General features: G+C 39.0%; 1 protein-coding gene across 2 annotated transcripts in view; it reads right to left on the reverse strand.

The window, feature by feature from the left end:
• Positions 1 to 354: 354 nt before the first annotated feature.
• Positions 355 to 20,917, reverse strand: part of IFTAP (intraflagellar transport associated protein) — a 45,765-nt gene continuing 25,202 nt past the window's right edge. Inside the window, exons 4-8 of one of the 2 annotated variants that reach the window (XM_069784687.1) lie at positions 16,651 to 16,808; positions 15,146 to 15,217; positions 14,156 to 14,210; positions 7,441 to 7,571; positions 355 to 1,369 (exon numbers count right to left, since the gene is read on the reverse strand). In XM_069784687.1, coding sequence (XP_069640788.1) covers positions 1,217 to 1,369; positions 7,441 to 7,571; positions 14,156 to 14,210; positions 15,146 to 15,217; positions 16,651 to 16,808 — 569 coding nt within the window. In that variant the 3' untranslated portion in view covers positions 355 to 1,216. The remainder of the gene's footprint in view (positions 1,370 to 7,440; positions 7,572 to 14,155; positions 14,211 to 15,145; positions 15,218 to 16,650; positions 16,809 to 20,917) is intronic. The other variant, XM_069784686.1, reaches the window with a different exon arrangement.

Below are 20,917 nucleotides of genomic sequence, written 5' to 3' on the forward strand. Positions count from 1 at the left end.
CCAAGCCTCAACAGCAAAGGTTCTACAGTAAGCTGAAAAAAATCAATTCTAAGCACCTCATAGCAAGAGTAGATACTACCTTGTGTCAGAGATGCACACTCTTCTCTCCCACCCATACTACCCGACCTTTACTCAACTCCAGAGTTTGCTGTATTTCAGTGATGTTGAGTGTAAGCCATAAGCTGGTATTTGGAATCATCTCCTGTAAAAAAATGCAAAATCTGACAGCCTTCCAATGCCATTCCCTTTAATGGATGAAATCACTGTTCTTCCCTCTGTGTGGAAGGCTTTTTGTAGCAGTTCATGTTTAATTGTTAGGAGTTGCACCACGTCAATTTTGATCAACTCAAAAAGTTTATTGCAAACAGGAATATTTATTTCTCTGCAGAACTGAAGTAACTCAAAAGACAGAGGAAAAAACACAGTATTTCCAGATTTATTCATCCATTTAACTCTGTACATTTAAGTCTTATAGCGATAGGGAAAGAGTTTATAGACTGATTTGTCAGCTGCAAAAAGCTCTTATTTGCACTACTGAAAGAACCAGGTAAAAGGCAGCTTTAGGACTAGCTTTGTGCTAGTCAGGAACTGGGTCAGTACCAAATATAAGCAAGAGTAGGCATAGAGCTATTTTGAATTCCACCAGCTTGTTTTGGTCCTGTGGAGCAATTCCTCTAGCATACCTAGCCTGAGCCAATACAGGATTCACCCCGCTCGAGGATTTTTCTACAAAAGGGAATTTATGGCTGTCATTTGAGACATCCTTCCAACTGCCTTGTACCACCTGGAAAACAAGAAAGTAGTGGAGCACTGGGGCCTAACAATACTAAAGGTCACTGATCTACCCAAAAATCCCGCTGGGTTTGGGGACAAATACAGACCTCCTTAGCCAACCTGAATGCCTAAGCAAATCAGTGTACAGACATAAAAAGGATGGAAATACTTCCTCTCTGGATGAAGGGCTACTATACAAGCAACTCTGGGCAAGCACCATCTTCCTATTCTGTCGTCATTAGGACTAGGAGGAGATACAAGGAAAGGCAACCTCAGGCTCGAAGGCACCTTCGTAGAACAAACAAAAAAATCTTGAGGAATTGATTTACTGGCCACATAGATAAAAAAACACTAAATAAGGGTACAATGAAGAGCTAGATTTACCCCCTAAAAATGTTATTTCAACAGCACTGCACAGAATGCCTTTGACTCCGTCTTCAGCTCATGCTGACTTGACATCTGTCCCCGTTTTCTTCTCTTCAGACAACTCTGTAATGGCCTTCAGCTCAGCTTCAGAGAACTTAGGGGTCAGTGCCACATTGTCATAATCAAATTCTTCATCAAGTAAGAATGCTTGAACATCATCCCCTAGTAGCTGTAATGAGGAAAAACACATACATAAATAATATTGCTGCAAGTGATGATAAGGGAGCTCAAAATATAAACTTCTAATTAATATTTAATTAAACTATTTTTTCTGACTCTAGCACTCTCAGCTGATTAAGGTCTTTTTAAGTAAAAGAATAAATTCAATTATTCAATTTGACCTAATTTAAGCCATTTAATGTGTCCCATTTGTACTGTACTGTATCTGAATGAATATCATTAGCTCATTTTGCTCAAGGCAAGGAATCTGAAAACCTCCCTTGCACACATCTATTACATTCCTGCCACTTGTAGCGGCCAGGCTGTGGGGATATGGACAAGTTATGTACAGCTATGTTAAATTTCAAAGACAGATTCCATATCCTTAAAATTTGGGCTAGTATCACATAAAGCTTCAGGGTACACGCATCTGATACTAATGTAACATGCTTCCCAGAACACAGTTTCAGCAAAGGAAATGCCTGGAATGAGCAAAATGACACATAATCAATTTTCAGACTCTAATAATTTCTTTTCACCATCTCAGAGATATGCAATTGGCTGGTTTGGATTTCTTGTGCGGTGAATAAAGAGTCTTACTGCATTTGCCAATATTTGCTTTGTTGACATAGTGTATAGCATTGCTGTATTGCTTCTCATTGAAATATCTTAGAATAAACGCTCTGCCTATAAAATAAAATAATGAAAACAAATAACTATGGTGTGCTGCACACTGATAAGAAACTGCAGGGGGCCATGACACAAAAGATTTATGGCAACCAGTTACATAAAATTAATTCCAGAGCTACACAGGCGACACATCCTTACTGCCCAAAGTGTACAGGAATGCTCCCTATCCTTTGAGAAGTTAATATAAAATGTCTAGAAATTTCAGCCATGAAAAATAGCACATCTCCTCAAGGGCTCTCTGTTTCAAAGATTTAAGTACTTCAGTACCAAATCAGCAAAATGTTTAAACACATGCTTATTTTTTCAAACTTCTGATAAATCCTCAATGAAGCCAATGACTACTGACGCATTTGAAGTTAAGAATACACTTACTTGTTTTGCTGAAAGGGAGGAAGAACACTCAGCATCTTATGGTCACTGCTCAGTTTAAAAGGCACAGTATCCCACATGATTTCTGGTAACATTTTGTAAGAAGCTATATTGACACAGTTAATGCCATCTAATAAGTCAGAGAAGAGGTACCTGGATTCCTTTCCGGTGGCTGGGCACCTGACAGACATGGCAGCGGGTATCTTGCAAGTATCTACGTTCTTTATTAATAAACTGTAATATTGCCTGATTGATCAGGAAATATTTTTTCTGGTTTTGTATAATTTTATTAATCATCTGTATTGCTTAATGTTCTAGGGACTTGGCTTAGATTGGCTTCAATAGATGCTGGAGCATATAAATCATCCTAGATGCAGACCTGTAGACCATGGGCATTTATAAATGAGAAAAACAAACGCTGTGGATAGAGTTAGTCTAGAAAACGGCATTCATTCTGCATGCAAAGATTATCTTGCCTATGTCCATAAACTATCCCAGGTAAACCATCATTAACTTTTATAAATAGCACATTCAAGAAATGTTTACATGAGACAAAGCCTGCACACAAGCTCTCTTTCCCATTAAGGCCAAGGTCATTAAGGCTCCTCTCATCTTTTCCACAGGTAAAGCCTTCTGAAATTCCATGCCAGTAAGGGTACCACCAACTGGGTAACAACTGGTACCAGCAACTGGGGTTCATTACTATCTGTCTGTCCTTTGCAGAAACCCAAAACATTCTTCTAACATGTGATGCAATGCGCAAATCTTTTTCAGTTAGTTTGGTTGTAACAGTATTTGTTACCACATCTATAGGTAACTAAGTTAAGAAGAATTTAAATTACAATGAGGTTTCATAGGAATTCTAAAAAAAAAATCTGTTCTTCCTCTGCCAACATAGTTATGGAAAGTAGACACACATTCACTATGCCCTTATGTTGACCTTCATGTCATTTTGTGCATGAACATTTTAAGCAGATGCAGAGAAATACCAGAAAAACTTTTGTTTAAAAAACTCGACCCCAAAATGCTAACTGAAATTAGATGCCAAAGTAGAACATACCTGACTTCACTGTTAACAATTCTTCTGGTACCCACTCCTTGCACATTTGAAAAGTTTATTCACATTGCATATTTATCAGCATGCTTCATCTCTCAAACAAGTACTCAAAGCACTAGGGATTTTTTTTTTGCTTCTTCTCCCAAGAAGCCATTCACTTCAACCTTCTACACAGACAAGCGATCTAAAATTTTTATACTGCAAACTGCAATTTTGGTCTATTTCAAAAGGAAGACATTTTGCAATAGAACACTGAATCCTCTGAGCTGCTCAAGTTATTATCTTGTTATTTTTGCCTAAGGAGCTGAGAGAAATATGTGAATTTCAGGTGTCTAATTTAACATCTAATTGAAATCTTTTTGAGAGCTCTCTGGGAATAGAATTTTGCTCTATTAGAAAACTGCCAGTTTGCTTAAGATTGCTCCTGTGATTTACTTTCTGAAGGAAAAATCGTTTTCATTTACAGTTCCTGCATGTCCAAATTAAAGGGGAAAAGAATGTAATATTCATATTAGTAACTGAAGTATTTTGCTAGAGGCTGTTTTACAAAGTAATGTTGTAAATAAAATACCTTAAAGTTGAGACTTTCAAAAGTCTATTAATAATTGGCAACTCGGTTCTTTTTATTAATCTGTGTGGAGTTACAGTTAACTGAACAGCTTGTCTCTGTCCTTCTAAAACCTTTATTTCTGTGTAATTATGGCACTCTATGATTCGCTTGTTCAAATTATGTAAAGGATGTACATACACTCACCAATGATTTTATTGTATACTCGAGGGAAAACTTACTAGTTCAATAACAATAGGTAAAAAAAGGCGGGGAAAGGCATGTATGCTATCATCTCATATAAGCTTAATATATACTGGGTACTTGGGAGAAAAAAAATGTTTGTCTTGAGCTTGGGGCACTGGATAGGGAGTCAATAAGTCTTGACCAATTTTCCACTTCTGTTTCAGCATTCTGGACAAGTCATTCAATCTCTGTGTCTTGGCCTCTGAGAAGATGTAAGTCTTCCATCTTCCTTCACTTAGTCAATCCTGTCTTTAAATTCTTCCTTGGTCTTGTTCCATTTATGCATAGCACTCAGCAGAAACAAAGCTCAGTTGAGGCCTATCAGCAAAACCTTAACAAAAGGAACTCAGCGGAAGCTGTATTTTAGGTGATAAATGCTGCCATTCCACAGATAAAGGTAAAATGATAGGCATGGTAAATACTTTTTTGAATGCTCAAACTAAAGATAAACAAAGGAGAATAGAAGCGTAGAACTCATCTTTCCTAATCCCAGCCATATAAAAATTAGCTTCTAGATTACAGTAGTCAATTAGTCAAAAAAGACCCAGCCTGAGAGTCAGCCTGTGGAGAGAGATGTATTAGATCTTAGGACAAATGCCTACAGCAAGTGGGATGAATCACGTTCTGGAGGTGCTTCTCTCCCCCTCTGGACGACAGAAGGACTACACTGGACTAAATTTAAAGCTGAAGTTAGGTGAGATGAATCCCACTTTGAATGAATGCATGTTTATAGTGAGTGGACGGAAAATACCCATTCAACTGCTCTCATATGTATGCAGGGGGAAATAAGAACAAATAAAGACCCTAAGAAGCAGATAATATGACATACTGTTAATTAAAAAAACTACAGTGTCTTTTATGAAAAAAAGTATTAAATAGAAATAAAGGAGAGACTAAATATCTGGGTAGGGAAGGTAAATGTTCTATGATAATGTACTTCAACTCTGGAGTGAATGCTGTTTCGATTTGCAGTGGCCTGTGAGAGGTCATGTATGCTGTACTGTCGATATTGAGATCCAGGAATATAATAATGTCTAAAACCAGGGAAGAAAGATGAAGCAACATTGGTGGACAACACAAATAATTTGCTGTGTCATTCACTAAGCCTCTTCCCAACAGCTTTTGACAGAAAAAACATTTTCAGGGAGACAAGTTGTTCTTTAACAATTAGCCAAGCTATACACTGGGTCTTAGCAGAGCTTCTTTTTTTTTAAACTTTCCCTAGCAATAGGTTCAGAGATACACACTCTCCCCTGAAGTCCTTCACAAATACGTCCACAGTATAGACATCTGACTTCCTACATTGCACTACTAAACTTGTTTATTTTTCATAGGGAATGGTTTTCCATTCTCTATGAAAACTGACTAGGCAGCCACATTCTGTTGCCCTTCCCTAACAGATTTGTTCTGATGGACAGAGAACACTCTCATTTCAGAGCAGGGATGTTTCCAGGGAAAATCTTTTTCTCTTTCTAAACTAGTCCTGCCATAAGCAATGCAAGACTTCACTTTCAAGGCAATGACAATTTGAAGCACTGAGGGATTTTAAAATGGACCTGTTCAGTCTTGACAGTTCTGAAAATCAGGCCACAGCTATATTATCTAAATGAAGGCACAAATATGTGTATAATTTAAGGGAAAGACTGCCTTCATCTTGAGCAGCCTGGCACCAACCAAACAGTTGTGAAAATCTAAGTCTGTCTTCTTGAAAAATGCAGCAACCCCTAACCAATGTAATAATACTCAGTTTCTTTTTCATAACCCAACTTTTCCTCAAATGGAAATGAATTTTGCATGCAGTGGGATCTTCATCTATTTTTCATGAATTATAGTTTAAACAGTCATATGCAATCCTTTATGAACACTGCAGGCTGCTACAACCCTCCTTCTTCTTTGGTTTTATATAGAAGTTATCAAATGAGAAAACTATAAAACCTCATCCTAGGTGGTTTTTTTGTGTGCCAGTGGATATTTCTCAAGGCAAAAACCTTGAATTATGTCAATCCTTAGGGAAAAGAGTGAGTATTTTTATTCACAGAATGGTGGGTATTAAAGCTTGAAAGGTCAATTTAGAACATTTACTTTTTCCCAGAGCAGACTTGTTCCTTATAGTAAAGGGTTTATTGCAAAGAACTAAACACAATTGAGCTCAGGAAAGGAGGCACCATATGCACTGCTATAACATCAAACCTTCATTGGTCACACGTCATTTATAAACTTGATTTAAGCCTCATGGGACATCAATAAGCACATGAAACTATCAAAACTGGCCCATTTTAGCCGGAAGCTAACTTCAGCTTCTATTACAATCATCAGGCAGGGGAAAAGAGTGGTGAAGAATTCTCTGCAATAGAAACATCCCCAAAAGTTAATGCTCACACTGACTATTTGGATAGGAAGCTTAATGACTTAAAATAAGCCTGTGAGCAATCCATACCTTCTGTTCCAGTTTGAAAAGAACTGAAATTCTGAGGCAAAATGGCAATTCTAAATTAAAGCTTGTATTGATTGTGTCTCTTTAAAAGACTCAGACTCCATAATGCAAACCTCTCCACACCAGACTTAAACAATGCAGATCCTCAGCAGCATCTTGCTACTCATTTCCAAGAGGACAAATCCCAATTCTGATCACAATATATTCTAAAACCTCTTTTTCTTTTAAATGTCACATTGAAGGGAAATCATTCACTACCTCCTTGTTGCAGAAGTTGGTTCCTATATTCAGCCCAATGAGAACTGCAGGATGTTATAAGATCATGAGATCACTGGAAAATTAAGTGGCCCATCATTCTACATAAGTAATGATTTGTTCAAAGGTCAGGAAGTGCAAGAGTTTACTTGAATATTCTGTGAGTTACACCAGTTAAATATTAAAAAGCCCACAAACAGTTTGAAGTATTGTAGTACACATTTTGAAAATGTAGGATTATATAGTAGCAGTGTGCAAGATAAAATAGTACCGTTCTATTAGAGTGTTTATCTCAGTCCTTAATGTACTTAAGAATTCATTATTAATTTAAAAATGAATAATGTGATTTGTTAACTCATAACAGTTCCACACACTCCATCTATATCACCCTGTTCTTGTGGAAATAGCATTAGAAGCCAATAGGTTAAAAAAAAAACCCACGTCAAACCCCCAGTGTTTAAATAGATAAATCTGACCTCATACCTCTTGGGCTTTGCTGTCCGATGGCTGTGGAACTGACAAAGTTCTGAACTTCGGTTGAATAGGCTTATCAAAAAAGGGCGTACAATAAGCCACTGTCTCTTCCACCTCTCCTGGGAGAACTAATGACCCTGCTGAATAAAAAATAGTCAACTTTAACCTTCCACTCAATGTATAAGCTAGCAAAATCCTGTGTAAAATCCCATAGTGTTCAGACACAGGCAGAAGCTTGTTAATCAGTGTGCTGTACTTATTGTTGCATAATATATAATATGGGCAGCTATCTTTAAAATGGATCCATGCAGTCCTGAGCTAAAATCTAGATAATAAAATATAATATACTAAGGAAAAATCAAACTCGGTTGAAAATAGACAGGTAGCTCTTCTTTCTTGAGGACACTGAATTAAAAATCTGGATGTAGATGCTCCTGAACTCAGAGAACACCTGGGATTAGATTCCTGTCTTTCATAACAAAGAAGGAAGGTCCTGAGCAGAGATGTCTGCAGTAGGAGTTATAAGATACCAGACTGAATCCTGGTCTTGCCATTGATTAGCTGGGCAGTCTCGTTCAAGTCTCTTTTGCTAGAGTTTCACCACCTGTACATTGGACATAAAGAATCTTTGCAAAGCATCTTAACATGACTCTCCTTAAACATTAGGCAAAAATACCTGGTAGAAGTACTAATATTCGACACTACAGTGCCAGATGACTCTCTTGTCCAAGGATATTTCATGGATGTTTGTTCCTCCCTGAGCCTTCCAAAAAAAGATACTTGAGAGGACTTCCCTATATCTGGGACACAGCAACATGTACCTTTCCACACGGGTAGGATTTGGTCCACAGTTCATAAGTGCACAGGCTTTCTGAATCACTTTTCCTTTACATACTTAAGCAAAACGTTCCTTCTGGGAACAGCAGGCTTGCTTTCTGTGACAACTCAGACTGATATGCCTTAGCTTTAGAAATATCTTTTAACATGAATCAGTCTCAGCTCTGCTACAGCACAGGTGTGTCCGTCTTGTCTCGGAAATGTTTTTATGAAGGAACTTAAGATGTCTTGCAATTTAGTCGAAGGATTACGTAAATCTACCTACTATTTTTTCTGGCTGATACACAAGTTTCTTTACAGCTTTATACTACATTTTAGTAGCTTGATTTCCTCTTGAAATCTCAGAATAAATTTTCAAAGCATTGCTTAAATGTTAGTTAATGGAACCAATAAGAGGCTACATAGATGCAGAGTGAAAAGGAAGAAGTGGCTATTTATCTCTACCTGCACACTTTTACCACAGTAGTGGAGTTACAGACCTCTCATTCTCCTGTAAATCTGCATTTGAAAATAATGATTTCCTAGCTAGGCCTTCGTAAAAAATCCATGACAGAATTCTTCATTTAGTTTTCTTCTAGGAATTGTGTACTACTTCAAAGCCAGCAGGGCTTTGGACTTGTAAAGTAGAATGTTCTTTAAAAAAGAGCTGAGTTCATTCCCTTGGGTATCTCATTCCTGGATTTTTGTCTTTTGGTTCATGATTCACGTACAAGTGGTTTCCAGTTTTAATCCCTATTCTCTTGGTTGCTTATATCTATCTCTAGTCATCTATGTGCTTTCAGTACTTGTTCTCAGCATAGCATCTGATCTTATTCTGCATCAGTTGTATGAGAAAGCTTTCTGAAAAGAACAGTGCAGTCCACAGGCATATATGCTATGTCTTCACATGTTCTGCAACTGCTTTTTTCGATCTTTTGTAACTTGGGTCAAAACTATTTGTAGGACAGAAGGAAGATGTGAATGCTCATTTAAAGGCAATGGCATTGTTTCAAACTTGCACCCTAAATACATGCCCTCACTGAAGGAAGGAAAGCCTGGACATCAGGAGGTTTGTATCACCTCCTGATATAAACACTGATTATTTCTGTACAAAGAGCTTCCCCCCGCTTCAACAGACCAATCTGCGGCGAGAAGACGAGGAGGAAGCACTGTTATACAACAGTTTGGCAACGGCTCTGAAAGACAACTCTTTAAAATTTAGGACAACAGAAGGAAATTTATTTTTGCTTTTAGCAAGAAGTGCTTGTCATACTCAGAATGTCAATTCCACTATTTTAAGGCTCGTTAGTAATGCAAACAATGTTTCAAATTCCCTTCAATCACCCCATAAGAATGTGGTAATCAACCTTTGTTTGCCAGTAGACATGCCAGAAATGAGCTTTGTCTCTCTATCCTGGCTGCGTGACAGCATATGAAAGTCTAATCGGTAAATGCTGCTTTCCCTGATAATGTTTAATCAAGAAACTCCTTCAGAGAGAAAAATTAGGGAGTTTTGACAGTCCTCCTTCTCAGTGGGAGCTCCCAAAGGAACTGTAGGCTATTGTAAGTTCTAGCCAGTACCTCACAGCTCGTTTAGGCTGATGCTACAGCACTAGTGGATGATGATCCTAATTAAGCTGCTAATTATGTTCTCTGTGGAGGTGATTAATTAGCCTTGGACACTGCCAGTGGCACCATATATAGAGATAACTGAGCAGGCAGTGATACCAAAAATCTGAGAAGAGATTTTGAAATGTACCTCTCATACCATGAAGAATCAACTTCCTGGGTGATACGGCAGTGAGCTCTGATGATTTTACTAAAGTCCAGCATACTTTAATGAGGGCCTATCTGGAAACTAAGCAATTTTCTTTTCTTTAGTCCCTTCCCCCCCCAATAGAGTCACAGAAAGTGATTACCAAATCTGTGAACACTGCTGAGTTGTGGGTTTTTGCTCATTGTGCACCACTGACATTAACTATAAGTATAGAAAAAACGAACCTATTGGCACAAACCTTATTTGAATTTTCAAGAGTGAAGAAGTTCAGTCTTGTCTATATCTTTAGTTTCACTGTAGCCAAATGATGCTCAGCTATAGATACACTAACACAGGTTTTACCACTTTCAGACACTACATTTCACAAAAATGCTGTTGATGGGGAGCTGAGGAGGTAGGTAGTGATAGCGAAAAAAGCTTAAAAGCTAAATTTTGCTGTCTCCTCTGAGTCTCAGGCTTTAGGGTGTTAGCCCCAAAGAGCTGCCTAGTGTGAAATCATCTTGAGGCAGTGTTAAATGGATTACAGAGACCGGAGGAGAAAAAAAGAAAGAGATCCAACAGTTTGGGGGAGCCCCACACTTGAAAAAATCCACATAATTTAATTCCGAATCCTCCTCCTCAGCCTGATTTTTCTGGACATAAATATAAGCTGAAAATATAAATGGAAAGGCAGAGATTATAGAAAGTAACAGATATTGATATGATTTGCCTAAGAATTATTTAAATAATAGTGGTGCTTGGCCTCAGCTTCAAAGTAAGTGAGTCACTTGGGTTAATCCTCAACCTCTGTGGGGTTACAGAGAACTGGGAGCTTGAAAAGACAAGTTTACAGTACCTCAGGCCTCCAAGCTGTATTAGGATGGGACTCTGATATCCTTGCCTATGCAGTCTCATCCATACATTTAATTAGTCCTACTTTAATCTTCTCTTGTATTTAAAAAATTGCACACTCAAGGTCTCTAGACATGCTTTTTACATATTTTGTACTTCATGCAAATATTACCTATTATTATCTAACTATCCTTCGAGCCCTGCAGCAAGTGATTTGTCACCAGTCCTGGAAGGGAATTCTGTTGTCAAAACATAGGTACTAGGCATTCTCCATCCATCCCTGAAGAAAGCCTGATCATCTCTATTGTTGCCTTAAGCTACTTACAGTTACAGATTAAATTCCGTAAGAAAGAGTGATTAAACAGTCCACCATACACATGCTGTCTCTATACGATGCACTAAAGCTATGGTTTAGGGCAGCAATTTTACTTTGCCAATTATGGTTTACCATGCCAAAGTCCTACAATGCAAAGCATTGCTCTGGTTTCAGGCTTTCAGCCCAGTGCTGTCTAATGAAAACAGCTACAATGAATTTGCATACTGGCCAAATCTATGGGCTGCTTTTTTTTTTTGTAAGAAGCAGTTGTATTCATTCACACCTTAAAAGACATTGGACTTAGCAAAGTAAGTTGGGAAAAAAAAAACAAAAGAGAAAACAACCCACTAGAATGATTCTTCCAGGACATCTCCCAAAAAGCATTGGTTTAGATGGGATGTTTTAACACCTATTTTCTATCATGCTTTTCACACTGTCAACTTTGAGCCACTTCCCCTTAAGTGTGAATATTTATTGTATCAATGTACAGTTGCTAAGTCAGCTAACTGATTTGCCCTTTAAAGCTAAATTACGTACTGAGATACTGAACTGTTGCCAATAATATGTAGAGATAAAAGCTTGCTGTAATCATACTAGCAGCATATGATATTTTTTACTAGGTGTCGTAGCTTGTTTCACCAATGAAGTATTTTGCCAATACGAAGTCTTAAATCTATCATTTGTTCTGACATACAGGTGGCAGCATTTTAAAAGGCCAGCAACAGAATGTCTTTCAAATTTGTGTCACACTTTGCCTCACTTATAAACTAACTGGAATTCTTCAGAATTAATCCTTTATTAAGGTGGATAATAGGGATATTATTTTATATTACTTCATTATTACAAATAAGGGAAGCAACACCATTTTATATTTTAATTTGCATTTTGTTGCTATGGTTTCTACAGGAGTAAGATTTTACCTCTCTTATTATGAAGCCTGTCAAGTGGATTTTGACAGGTAAGACAACTATCAAACTATAAGTCCTATTTTCTGCACTTAGGAGTCATGGGGAGATTTTTCATCTTGACTCAAGAACTGTCTCCACTGAAGAAGCCCTAGGCAAGACCCAGGCTGTGGGTTTCCCAGATAAAAATTTGGATGCTATTCACTCTCCTTACAGACTTTAGAAGGAATGATTAGCTTCTGGCTATGCAGTGTTTCAATGTTATAAAATACAATCTAAATGCTTAATGCTGTTAGTGAGCACCGTTGATTGCTTAGGAGTGGATACAGCTTCTTTCTGCACTGAGGCAGTCTGTGCAGGGAATTTGTGCAGAGAGTGCTGTCTCATGGGAAAAGCTGAGGAGAGCAGAGATTGAAAGCCAAATCCAATGTCACGTAAAAAGCGAGTAGTTAGCACACTGATAATCTACAGTAGTGGTGGTATAATGTTATGTTTATTATTTTTATAATCACCAATAAAAGCACTAACTGAAAGGTTTTCCCAATGTGGTTTGCATAAAGTGCTATACAGACAGTACAAGCAGATGATGATTTTTGTAATTCTCATCTTGTTCAAATGCAGTCTGTTTTACCAGGGGTTTCTAAACATATGTGATTAACATTTACTCTTGCACACACACAAATACACAGAAATGACTGAAAAGCCTGGAGAGAGGCAAGGTCTGGCATGGTCCAGAAAGTGGCGAGCTATCCCCAAGCTCTGGCAGAGCTCTTCTTTCCTCACTGCCCTGCTTGGTATTTTAGTGTTGGGCTTATTTCTCATCATCCAATTTGTGGCCTGTTTTGAACTAGAGATATCTAACAATACTTCCATGAACTAGATATAGACAATTCTCATTTCATTATGATGCAAGTGAAATGTGGGTTTAGGCTTCCACCAGTAAGCCCCAGGTTTTTTTAATAGATATTACCAGAATTTAAGACATAAACACAGAACAATGTCCTACAAAGGGAAAAATAGGCACATACGAACACTGCACTCAGAAGAAATCTTTGATGTCTGTACCTGATACTGGACTGCTATCTTACTCCCTCCTTCCTGAAATGACCAGGTTGGAGAAAGAATATTTGCTGTAAACCTGACTTACATTGGTTTATTATTTTCTTGTGAGTTACAGCCAAGCTCCAAATATTAATCAACTGAAAGTCCCTAAGCCCTCTGACTTCATAGGAATTCTGCACATGCAGAAAGGAAAGCCTAATCAAATCTTTAACGCGTTAGACAGACTAATTAAATGGCAATAACCAAGGATCCAAGGGCCACAGTCTCTTACTCTCCAACAGCTTCTTTCAGTGACCTTAGGCAAATCCTTTAATCTGTGTGGCTTGGTTTCTTTGTGTAGTCACAGGTATAGATGAGGAAAATGAATTTAAAAGGTCATCAATTCTGGTGGTAATAAAGACCACACAAGCACCTATGATAGACAAATATCTATGGAAACTAGGTTTCTATTTATTTTTTAGAGGTGGGAGAGTTAAAATTATTATAGATGTATGGAACAGTTCAACACAAATCAAAATGCTCATAATTGGAATTCTTAAAGAAGTTGACTGTGAATTCAAAATTAGTCTCATCTATTTGAAGCCCAGGATGAAATCATTTTAATAGGTAGGGACAACATTTTCATTAAATATTTCCACTTTATAGAACTCTCTCTCAGCACCCACGTTACTTTGTGGAGAAACGTTGGTAATCAAAATAATTTCAATACAAAATAGAACTGCAGAAGAATGTAGAAACATTGCTAACAAGAAGTGTTCTACAATTCTGAAAAATCTTGAAAAAAAAAACCTGCTCACCAGGACACAGTATAATAAATATTCCTTATAATTTATTACCTCCTTACCTCTTAGAGTAAGGAAATGAGTACTTGAATTTGGGGAATTTGGGGAATTTTCTAGCAATAGAAGAACTGAGGAAGAACACCTTTTTTAGAGGAGAAACAGTTCTTTAAACAATGTCCATACACTTGTATCCAAAGACACACGATGATAGTGAATATGAAGGGGGGGAACCTACCACTGCATGTCTCTTCATCTGTGTCTATGTCTTCCAAATCCAAGTACTCGTCCACCTGTCATAAAACACCCAAATTGCAAAATAGCTTAAAATGTATTAATTCCATTCCTTATAGAACAATCTAAAACAAAGCAAAAAAGCATTAAACTGTCTGCTTCATCTACTCCATTCTCCCCTGCATTTTTCCAAGAAAGCATATGAATTTGCTTTGAAATGTGTAACCCAAAGGAAGTACTTTTATATATAAGCAAAGAATTGTTGCCAAAATTGCTGCATATCAACCACAGTGATGGAAAAGAAGCTCAAGCTGTACAGCAACTTTTTCAGTAACTTAGTGGGAAGATGGAGAAGTAAAATATTTTCATAGGAAAAAGATACATGATAAGTTTTGCAAGATCACTGCATATGGTAGAGAGACAATACATGTAAAGTAGAGCTTGATCCATTTTGATACTAATGGTGAACTGACTGGGAAATAAAAAAGCTAAAAATTATTAAAGTTTTAATATTTCATCTGGGACACTGCACTACTGTTTTTTCAGGCTGATGTCCCTTGAAAATGGTCTAAACTATCTAAAACATATCACAAGAAAAGACATTTCTTATTTCAGGTAGCACTCTGAATAGATGCATAGGGTGAGAGTGAAAGGCCTTTCCCAGCCTATGTGCAAATAGTGTTACCATTGAGGATCTACTGTATGCATTGGGTAATCTTCTGTGTTTTCATGAAGTAATTAGAGATGTTCTTAGATAATTTTTTCCAACCTGATTTGACACCATTCTCAACACTTATATAACTTTTACACTTTAAAAGTACATACTCATTAACCTTTGAAAAAAATTTTGGATGGTGATGCTCTCATCCTTCTTTCCCACAGATGGGAAAGAAATACATCAACAAATTGCAAGTACTTTGTAAATGAATAAAGCAAGAATCAGTCATGTTCTGGTCATAATCCCCACTTTGAATAAAATCAAAGAAAAACTCACCTTCACTCTTTCAGAAAGACTGAGATCATTTCCATCAGAGCCACTAGTTTTCCAGCTCTCATTCATCACTGTCTGTAGATAAATAGGCGGAAATACTCATACGCATGAAACAGAACCAAAATCACAGTCAGAGCTCCTACTGATTTACACATATAGATCCTTTAAGGTGCATTTAAAAATTTTTAAAAAGTGTATGCAATGCTCCTGAAAACAGAACGTATGCAGGTAATCCTCTGAAATCCTATGCAGGACCAGACTGAATCAATTGGAGCAATAGTGCAAGTAATCATAACATGCCTAAAAAGCAGCATTTAGAACAGAAGCATTGTTTTCAATAGCAGTTTTTTTCCTTCTTTCCTCAGGGCAGGCTTAAAGGTTACAGTGGCCAACTTACTGCATTACAGCCTCCTCCTGCTACTATGCTAGCAATTTTTCTGATGCATTCTGCTATTACTGTATTTGTTTCTTAAACTGCTAATGTGACAAAAATGTGCAGCCACGCCTGAAACTTTTTTTCTGTAGCAACAAAGACAAGTATTAAGATGTTCCATTAAATAAAGGATAATGGAAGTTGCACATTGCTTTATGGGGCAGAAAGCCAATTTAAAGTGGCTAAAGTAAGAGACCTAAAGGCAGTCCATCCCAGTGAGGCAACCATATTCTTCATGAGAAAAATGGCAGAAAGATTCTTGTCATTATTATTATTACACAATCAACTGACAGAATGTGATTGTTTTAAAAGCCTTGCTCGATTCCACCTCAAAGGCAAGTGCCAGTAGGGAGGAAAATGACAGCTTGTGCTCTTTGACTGAGGCCTGGCAGGCCCATCATTTGAAGGCACTTAAGTGTGTTGCTCTGTGTATTGCACAAAATGACCTGCTACTTCTTTAATACAAAGTTTAATGAAGGGAATTTTTGAGTACAGGCTAGATCACAGCTTAGTTATTTGTTATTCAGGCAGGAGGGCAGAAGTTCTTAACAAGTGGACTCAGATGTCCATCTTGCTCTCTCCAGATGATGTCTATTGTTTTCCTGTCCCTACATATTAAATCCCTAATCTCATATGTTTCAGAAAATTGAAAATGCCTCTGGCCTGCCTACTGTTTACTTCAGGTAGCTGAAGCAATCTACTTCAGTAACACAGAACTCAGGACTTGCTAAAATCCTCAAGAAACAAAATAAATCTGTGCATGTTGGCATCCATGCTCTCAAGATTTTTTCCTTTTTGCCAACCTCTACCAATAACTGTAGTCTTCAGCGAAAGCACTAAAAAGGGCCTTGCAGGGCGCCTTATTTATTAGTCAGATTCAGTAGAGCAAATGCCACTGCCAAACATGACCCATGCAGGTGCCTCTGTAAGCATTACACACTTAGGTAGTATTTTAAATATTTGCCTTGGATGGGATAAATACCACTAGCCTCTAACATTTGGACAGTGTATCTCCCCATATTTTCATCTGTTTGAATATGGTGCTTATCCACATGGACAAATGTTAACTCATTACCTCATTCTCATTTGGCATCTGTGGTGGAAGAGACACCCACATTTCTTTGCTTCTTCCAGGTGAGCCATCCTGTTTCTTTCTGTTTGATAATTCAGAAGTAGAATTTTTTTTTCTTAAGGAGTCCACTTCTCTTCCTTGAATTGTCTTCCCCTCTTCCTCTGCAAGGAGAATCACATCAGATCAGATAACATAATGCACCATCCAAGAAAAGAAAAACATGAATTTCATTAGATCTAATATTGACTTATTTTAGACACTCACTTTTCCCCTCATGCTTAGAGCTTCCATGTGCATCATATACATGTATTTCACAATCTTTATCATAAAATCGAACATGCAGTTTGAACTTCAAGTGCACCACCTATTCCTCAATACTGAAGAATTCATTGTCTCAAAAGCTTATGCAATATACAGAAAACTTCATAAAAAAACTCAAGAGCTGAAAATACCCCAAAAAAAGCAAGACAGTAAGGTTACACCTTAGTTTTTATTTAAAAACTCTACTTAAATGCTCTCTGAATTTGGCACAAAATGGCACGTAACATTTGTGCCCGTGCCTTCATCCAGCACTGCAAACACCAGCACATATGAAGAGAGTCTCTTCTTTGTGACACTATAAACCCCATAGCAACTGCATGCACTCAGTAGAGCTATTTTAGGTGTACATTTTTAGAAATAAAATCAGAAAAAAAACCTCATTCCCCAACACCAACACACACTCTCAACACTCACATGTCTAGTTTTAAAAGTCCAGCAGCTGCGGTTATGTGGGATCTGTGCTCACAAAATCACTTGATATCTTAAGCACTTCAAGTGCACATATTCCTTAACATACCTAACTGACGGTGTACCTTCTCATCAAGCACAAGAAAGGACTCTGAGTTTGATCATAGTACAGCAATGATCTGGTCCAAAAATGGAGTAGTTCTTCTATTTTCTACCTCACTATCTTGGTATCACCCTGTTTATACTATCAGCCCAAACGTGTGCCCCGTGTGTGAACCTTGCAACCATCAGAGAAAATGCTCACGTTGTCCAGCACAGAAGTGAGCCGTGGCAGTTCTTGTCAGAGCTGATACTGATACTGGCTGTGAGTCCACCCAGAGCCAGCACCCACAGAGCTCTCGGGTGTCCACAGGCACCACTGCCAGAATCTCCACCAGTCCAGGACCACGTGATGAGATGCACTGACAGGTCCTATAACCTAGACCCTGTATCTTTAGTTAGTAAAACACCTCATCTGAGCTGATTTCTTTAGGCACTGCTGCTTTCAGTGTTTAACAACTATAGTATGCTCTTGACCTAGCTTATTACCAATTTGATTTCCTCCCTATATCAGCAATCTGACTGGGTGGGAAAATTTTGCAAGTAAATATTTTTTTATTGGGATCAGACTAACAGCAGTATGCCAGTGATATTTAATTGCCAGAAGTCTAGGTCCTGAGATTAAAGATTAAATACAGGTGTTCAAGCAGAGTTTGTTCCCTTAGGGGATTCCTTTGGTCTTGAAAGACAGACTGGAAAAATGTTTTGCTAGTGCATTGACGGATTGGAATAGCTTCTCTCGTGTTTATTTTACACATCAATAGTGGCTAACTGGGCCCTCACTCGAAAATAGGGAAGTATTCAGAAACAGAACTGAGTCTTTCAATGATAGCTTATGACATCTTTCAGACTTTTAACAACTCCTTGGACAACAAGAGCAAAGTTAAAGACAACTGTTAGTGCTTCTGACTGTCCTACCAGCCAGGTCCATGGGGCATGGAGCAGCCAGCAGAATTAAGATACAGCTAGGTGATCATCAGATGAAATCTCAACAGTACAGACTGGATCTAGGAGCTGATTAAAGATCAGGACAAGTATGTGCATGGAAGTATGGACTTCCAAACCCATGCTGAATAGGTTTTTTCCCTACAACATGGCAAAAAAATATACTAATCACAGCCAAAATAAAAATATACAACTTTTTATTTTAAAAGTCCCATTATCGAATATGGAGCAGCCATAGGGCAATCAGTTCAAATGAACCTCACAGTACATGTTAATGAAAAATAAATGCTCATTTAACAGAGTTTCTTGGGTTTAGTTTGAAAAATCTACTTTGTAACAATAAGAAACACTGCAGTGCATTTCTAAAGCATAATTAAATGTTACAGGCATTGAAGTAATTCTTGTGGAGAGTTTTAATGATGCCCTTGGGGGTACTACATTGAGCCATCCACCAAAGAGTTATTAATCCCCAGGGACAGCTCTGTGCTGCAGTTACTATGACACATAGAAAGGGCTGGCAGTCTGGGCATAACCTGAAGTCCACACTCATAAGAGTCAAGGTTCATAGAAAGTAAATTCATAGAATCATAGAATGGTTTGGGTCAGAAGGGACCTTAAAGACCATCTAGTTCCAACCCCCCTGCCATGGGCAGGGACACCTTCCACTAGACCAGGTTGCTCCAAGCCTCATCCAACCTGGCCTTGAACACTGCCAGGGATGGGGCAGCCACAGCCTCTCCGGACAACCTCTTCCAGTGCCTCACCACCCTCACAGTGAAGAACTTCTTCCTTACATCTAACCTAAATCTACCCTCTTTCAGTTTAAAAACATTACCCCATGTCCTCTCACTACATGTCCTTGAAAAAAGTCCCTCTCTGGCTTTCCTGTAGGCCCCCTTTAGGGACTGGAAGGCTGCTATAAGGTCTCCCTGGAGCCTCCTCCAGGCTGAACAACCCCAACTCTCTCAGCCTGTCCTCATAGGAGAGGTTGTTCCAGCCCACTGATCACTCTTGTGGCCCTCCTCTGGACTTGCTCCAACAGGTCATTGTCTTTCCTGTGCTGAGGGCTCCAGAGCTGGATGCAATACTCCAGGTTGAGTCTCATGACAGCGGTGTAGAGGGGGAGAATCACCTCCCTTGACCTGCTGGCCACACTTCTTTTGATGCAGCCCAGGATACAGTTGGCTTTCTGGGCTCCAAATGCACACTGCTAGGTCATGTTGAGCTTCTCGTACAACCAACACCCCCAAGTCCTTCTCCGCAGAACTGTTCTCAATTCACTCATTGCCCAGCCTGTACTTGCGCTTGCGATTGCCCCAACCCATGTGCAGAACCTTGCACTTGGCCTTGTTGAACTTCATGAGGTTCACACGGGCCCACCTCTCAAGCCTGTCAAGGACCCTCTGGATGGCATCCCTTCCCTCCAGCATGTTAACCACACCACACAACTTGGTGTCATCAGCAAACTTGCTGAGGGTGCACTCAATGCCACTGTCCATGTTGCCGACAGAGATGTTAAACAGCACCAGTCCCAGTACTGACTGACCCCTGAGGAATGCCACTCATCACTGGTCTCCTCTCAGACATCAAGCTGTTGACCACAACTCTTTTGAGTGCAACCATCCAGCCAATTCCTTACCCACCAAGTGGTCCATCCATCAAATCCACGTCTCTCCAATTTAGAGACAAGGATGTCATGCAGGACAGTGTCAAATGCTTTGCACAAGTCCAGGCAGATGACATCAGTTGCTCCTCCCTTGTCCACACTGTAACCCCATCATAAAAGGCCGCCAAATTTATCAGGCACAATTCACCCTTAGTGAAGCCATGTTGGCTGTCACCAATCAGCTCCTTATTTTCCGTGTGCCCTAGCACAATTTCCAGGAGGATCCGCTCCATGATCTTGCCAGGTACAGAGGTGAGACTGACTGGCCTGTGGTTCCCCGGGTCTTCCCTTTTTAAAAATGGAGGTTATGTTTCCCCTTTTCTGGTCAGTAGGAACTCCCCTGGACTGCCACGACTACTCATATATGATGGATAGTGGCTTAGCCACTTCATCCACCAGTTCCCTCAGGACTTGTGGACACATCTCATCAGGTCCCACGGACTTGTGCATCTTCAAGTTCCTTAGATGGTCTCAAACTTGATCTTCTCCTACGGTGGGTGGTTCTTCACTCTCCCAGTCCCTGCCTTTGCCTTCTGCATCTCAGGCGGTGTGGCTGGAGCACTTGCCAGTGAAGACTGAGGCAAAAAAGTCAATGAGTACCTCAGCCTTCTCCATGTCCCGGATAACCAGGTCTCCCGTTTCCTTCCAGAGAGGGCCCACATTTTCCCTAGTCTTCCTTTTATCACTGACATACCTACAGAAGCTTTTCTTGTTGCCCTTGATGTCCCTGGCCAGATTTAATTCTATCAGGGCTTTAGCTTTCCCAACAGCATTCCTGGCTGCTTGGACAATTTCTCTGTATTCCTCCCAGGCTACCTGTCCCTGCTTCTA

The sequence above is a fragment of the Haliaeetus albicilla genome, chromosome 5 (genome assembly GCF_947461875.1).
Source record: "Haliaeetus albicilla chromosome 5, bHalAlb1.1, whole genome shotgun sequence".
Classification (NCBI taxonomy): Eukaryota; Metazoa; Chordata; class Aves; order Accipitriformes; family Accipitridae; genus Haliaeetus; species Haliaeetus albicilla.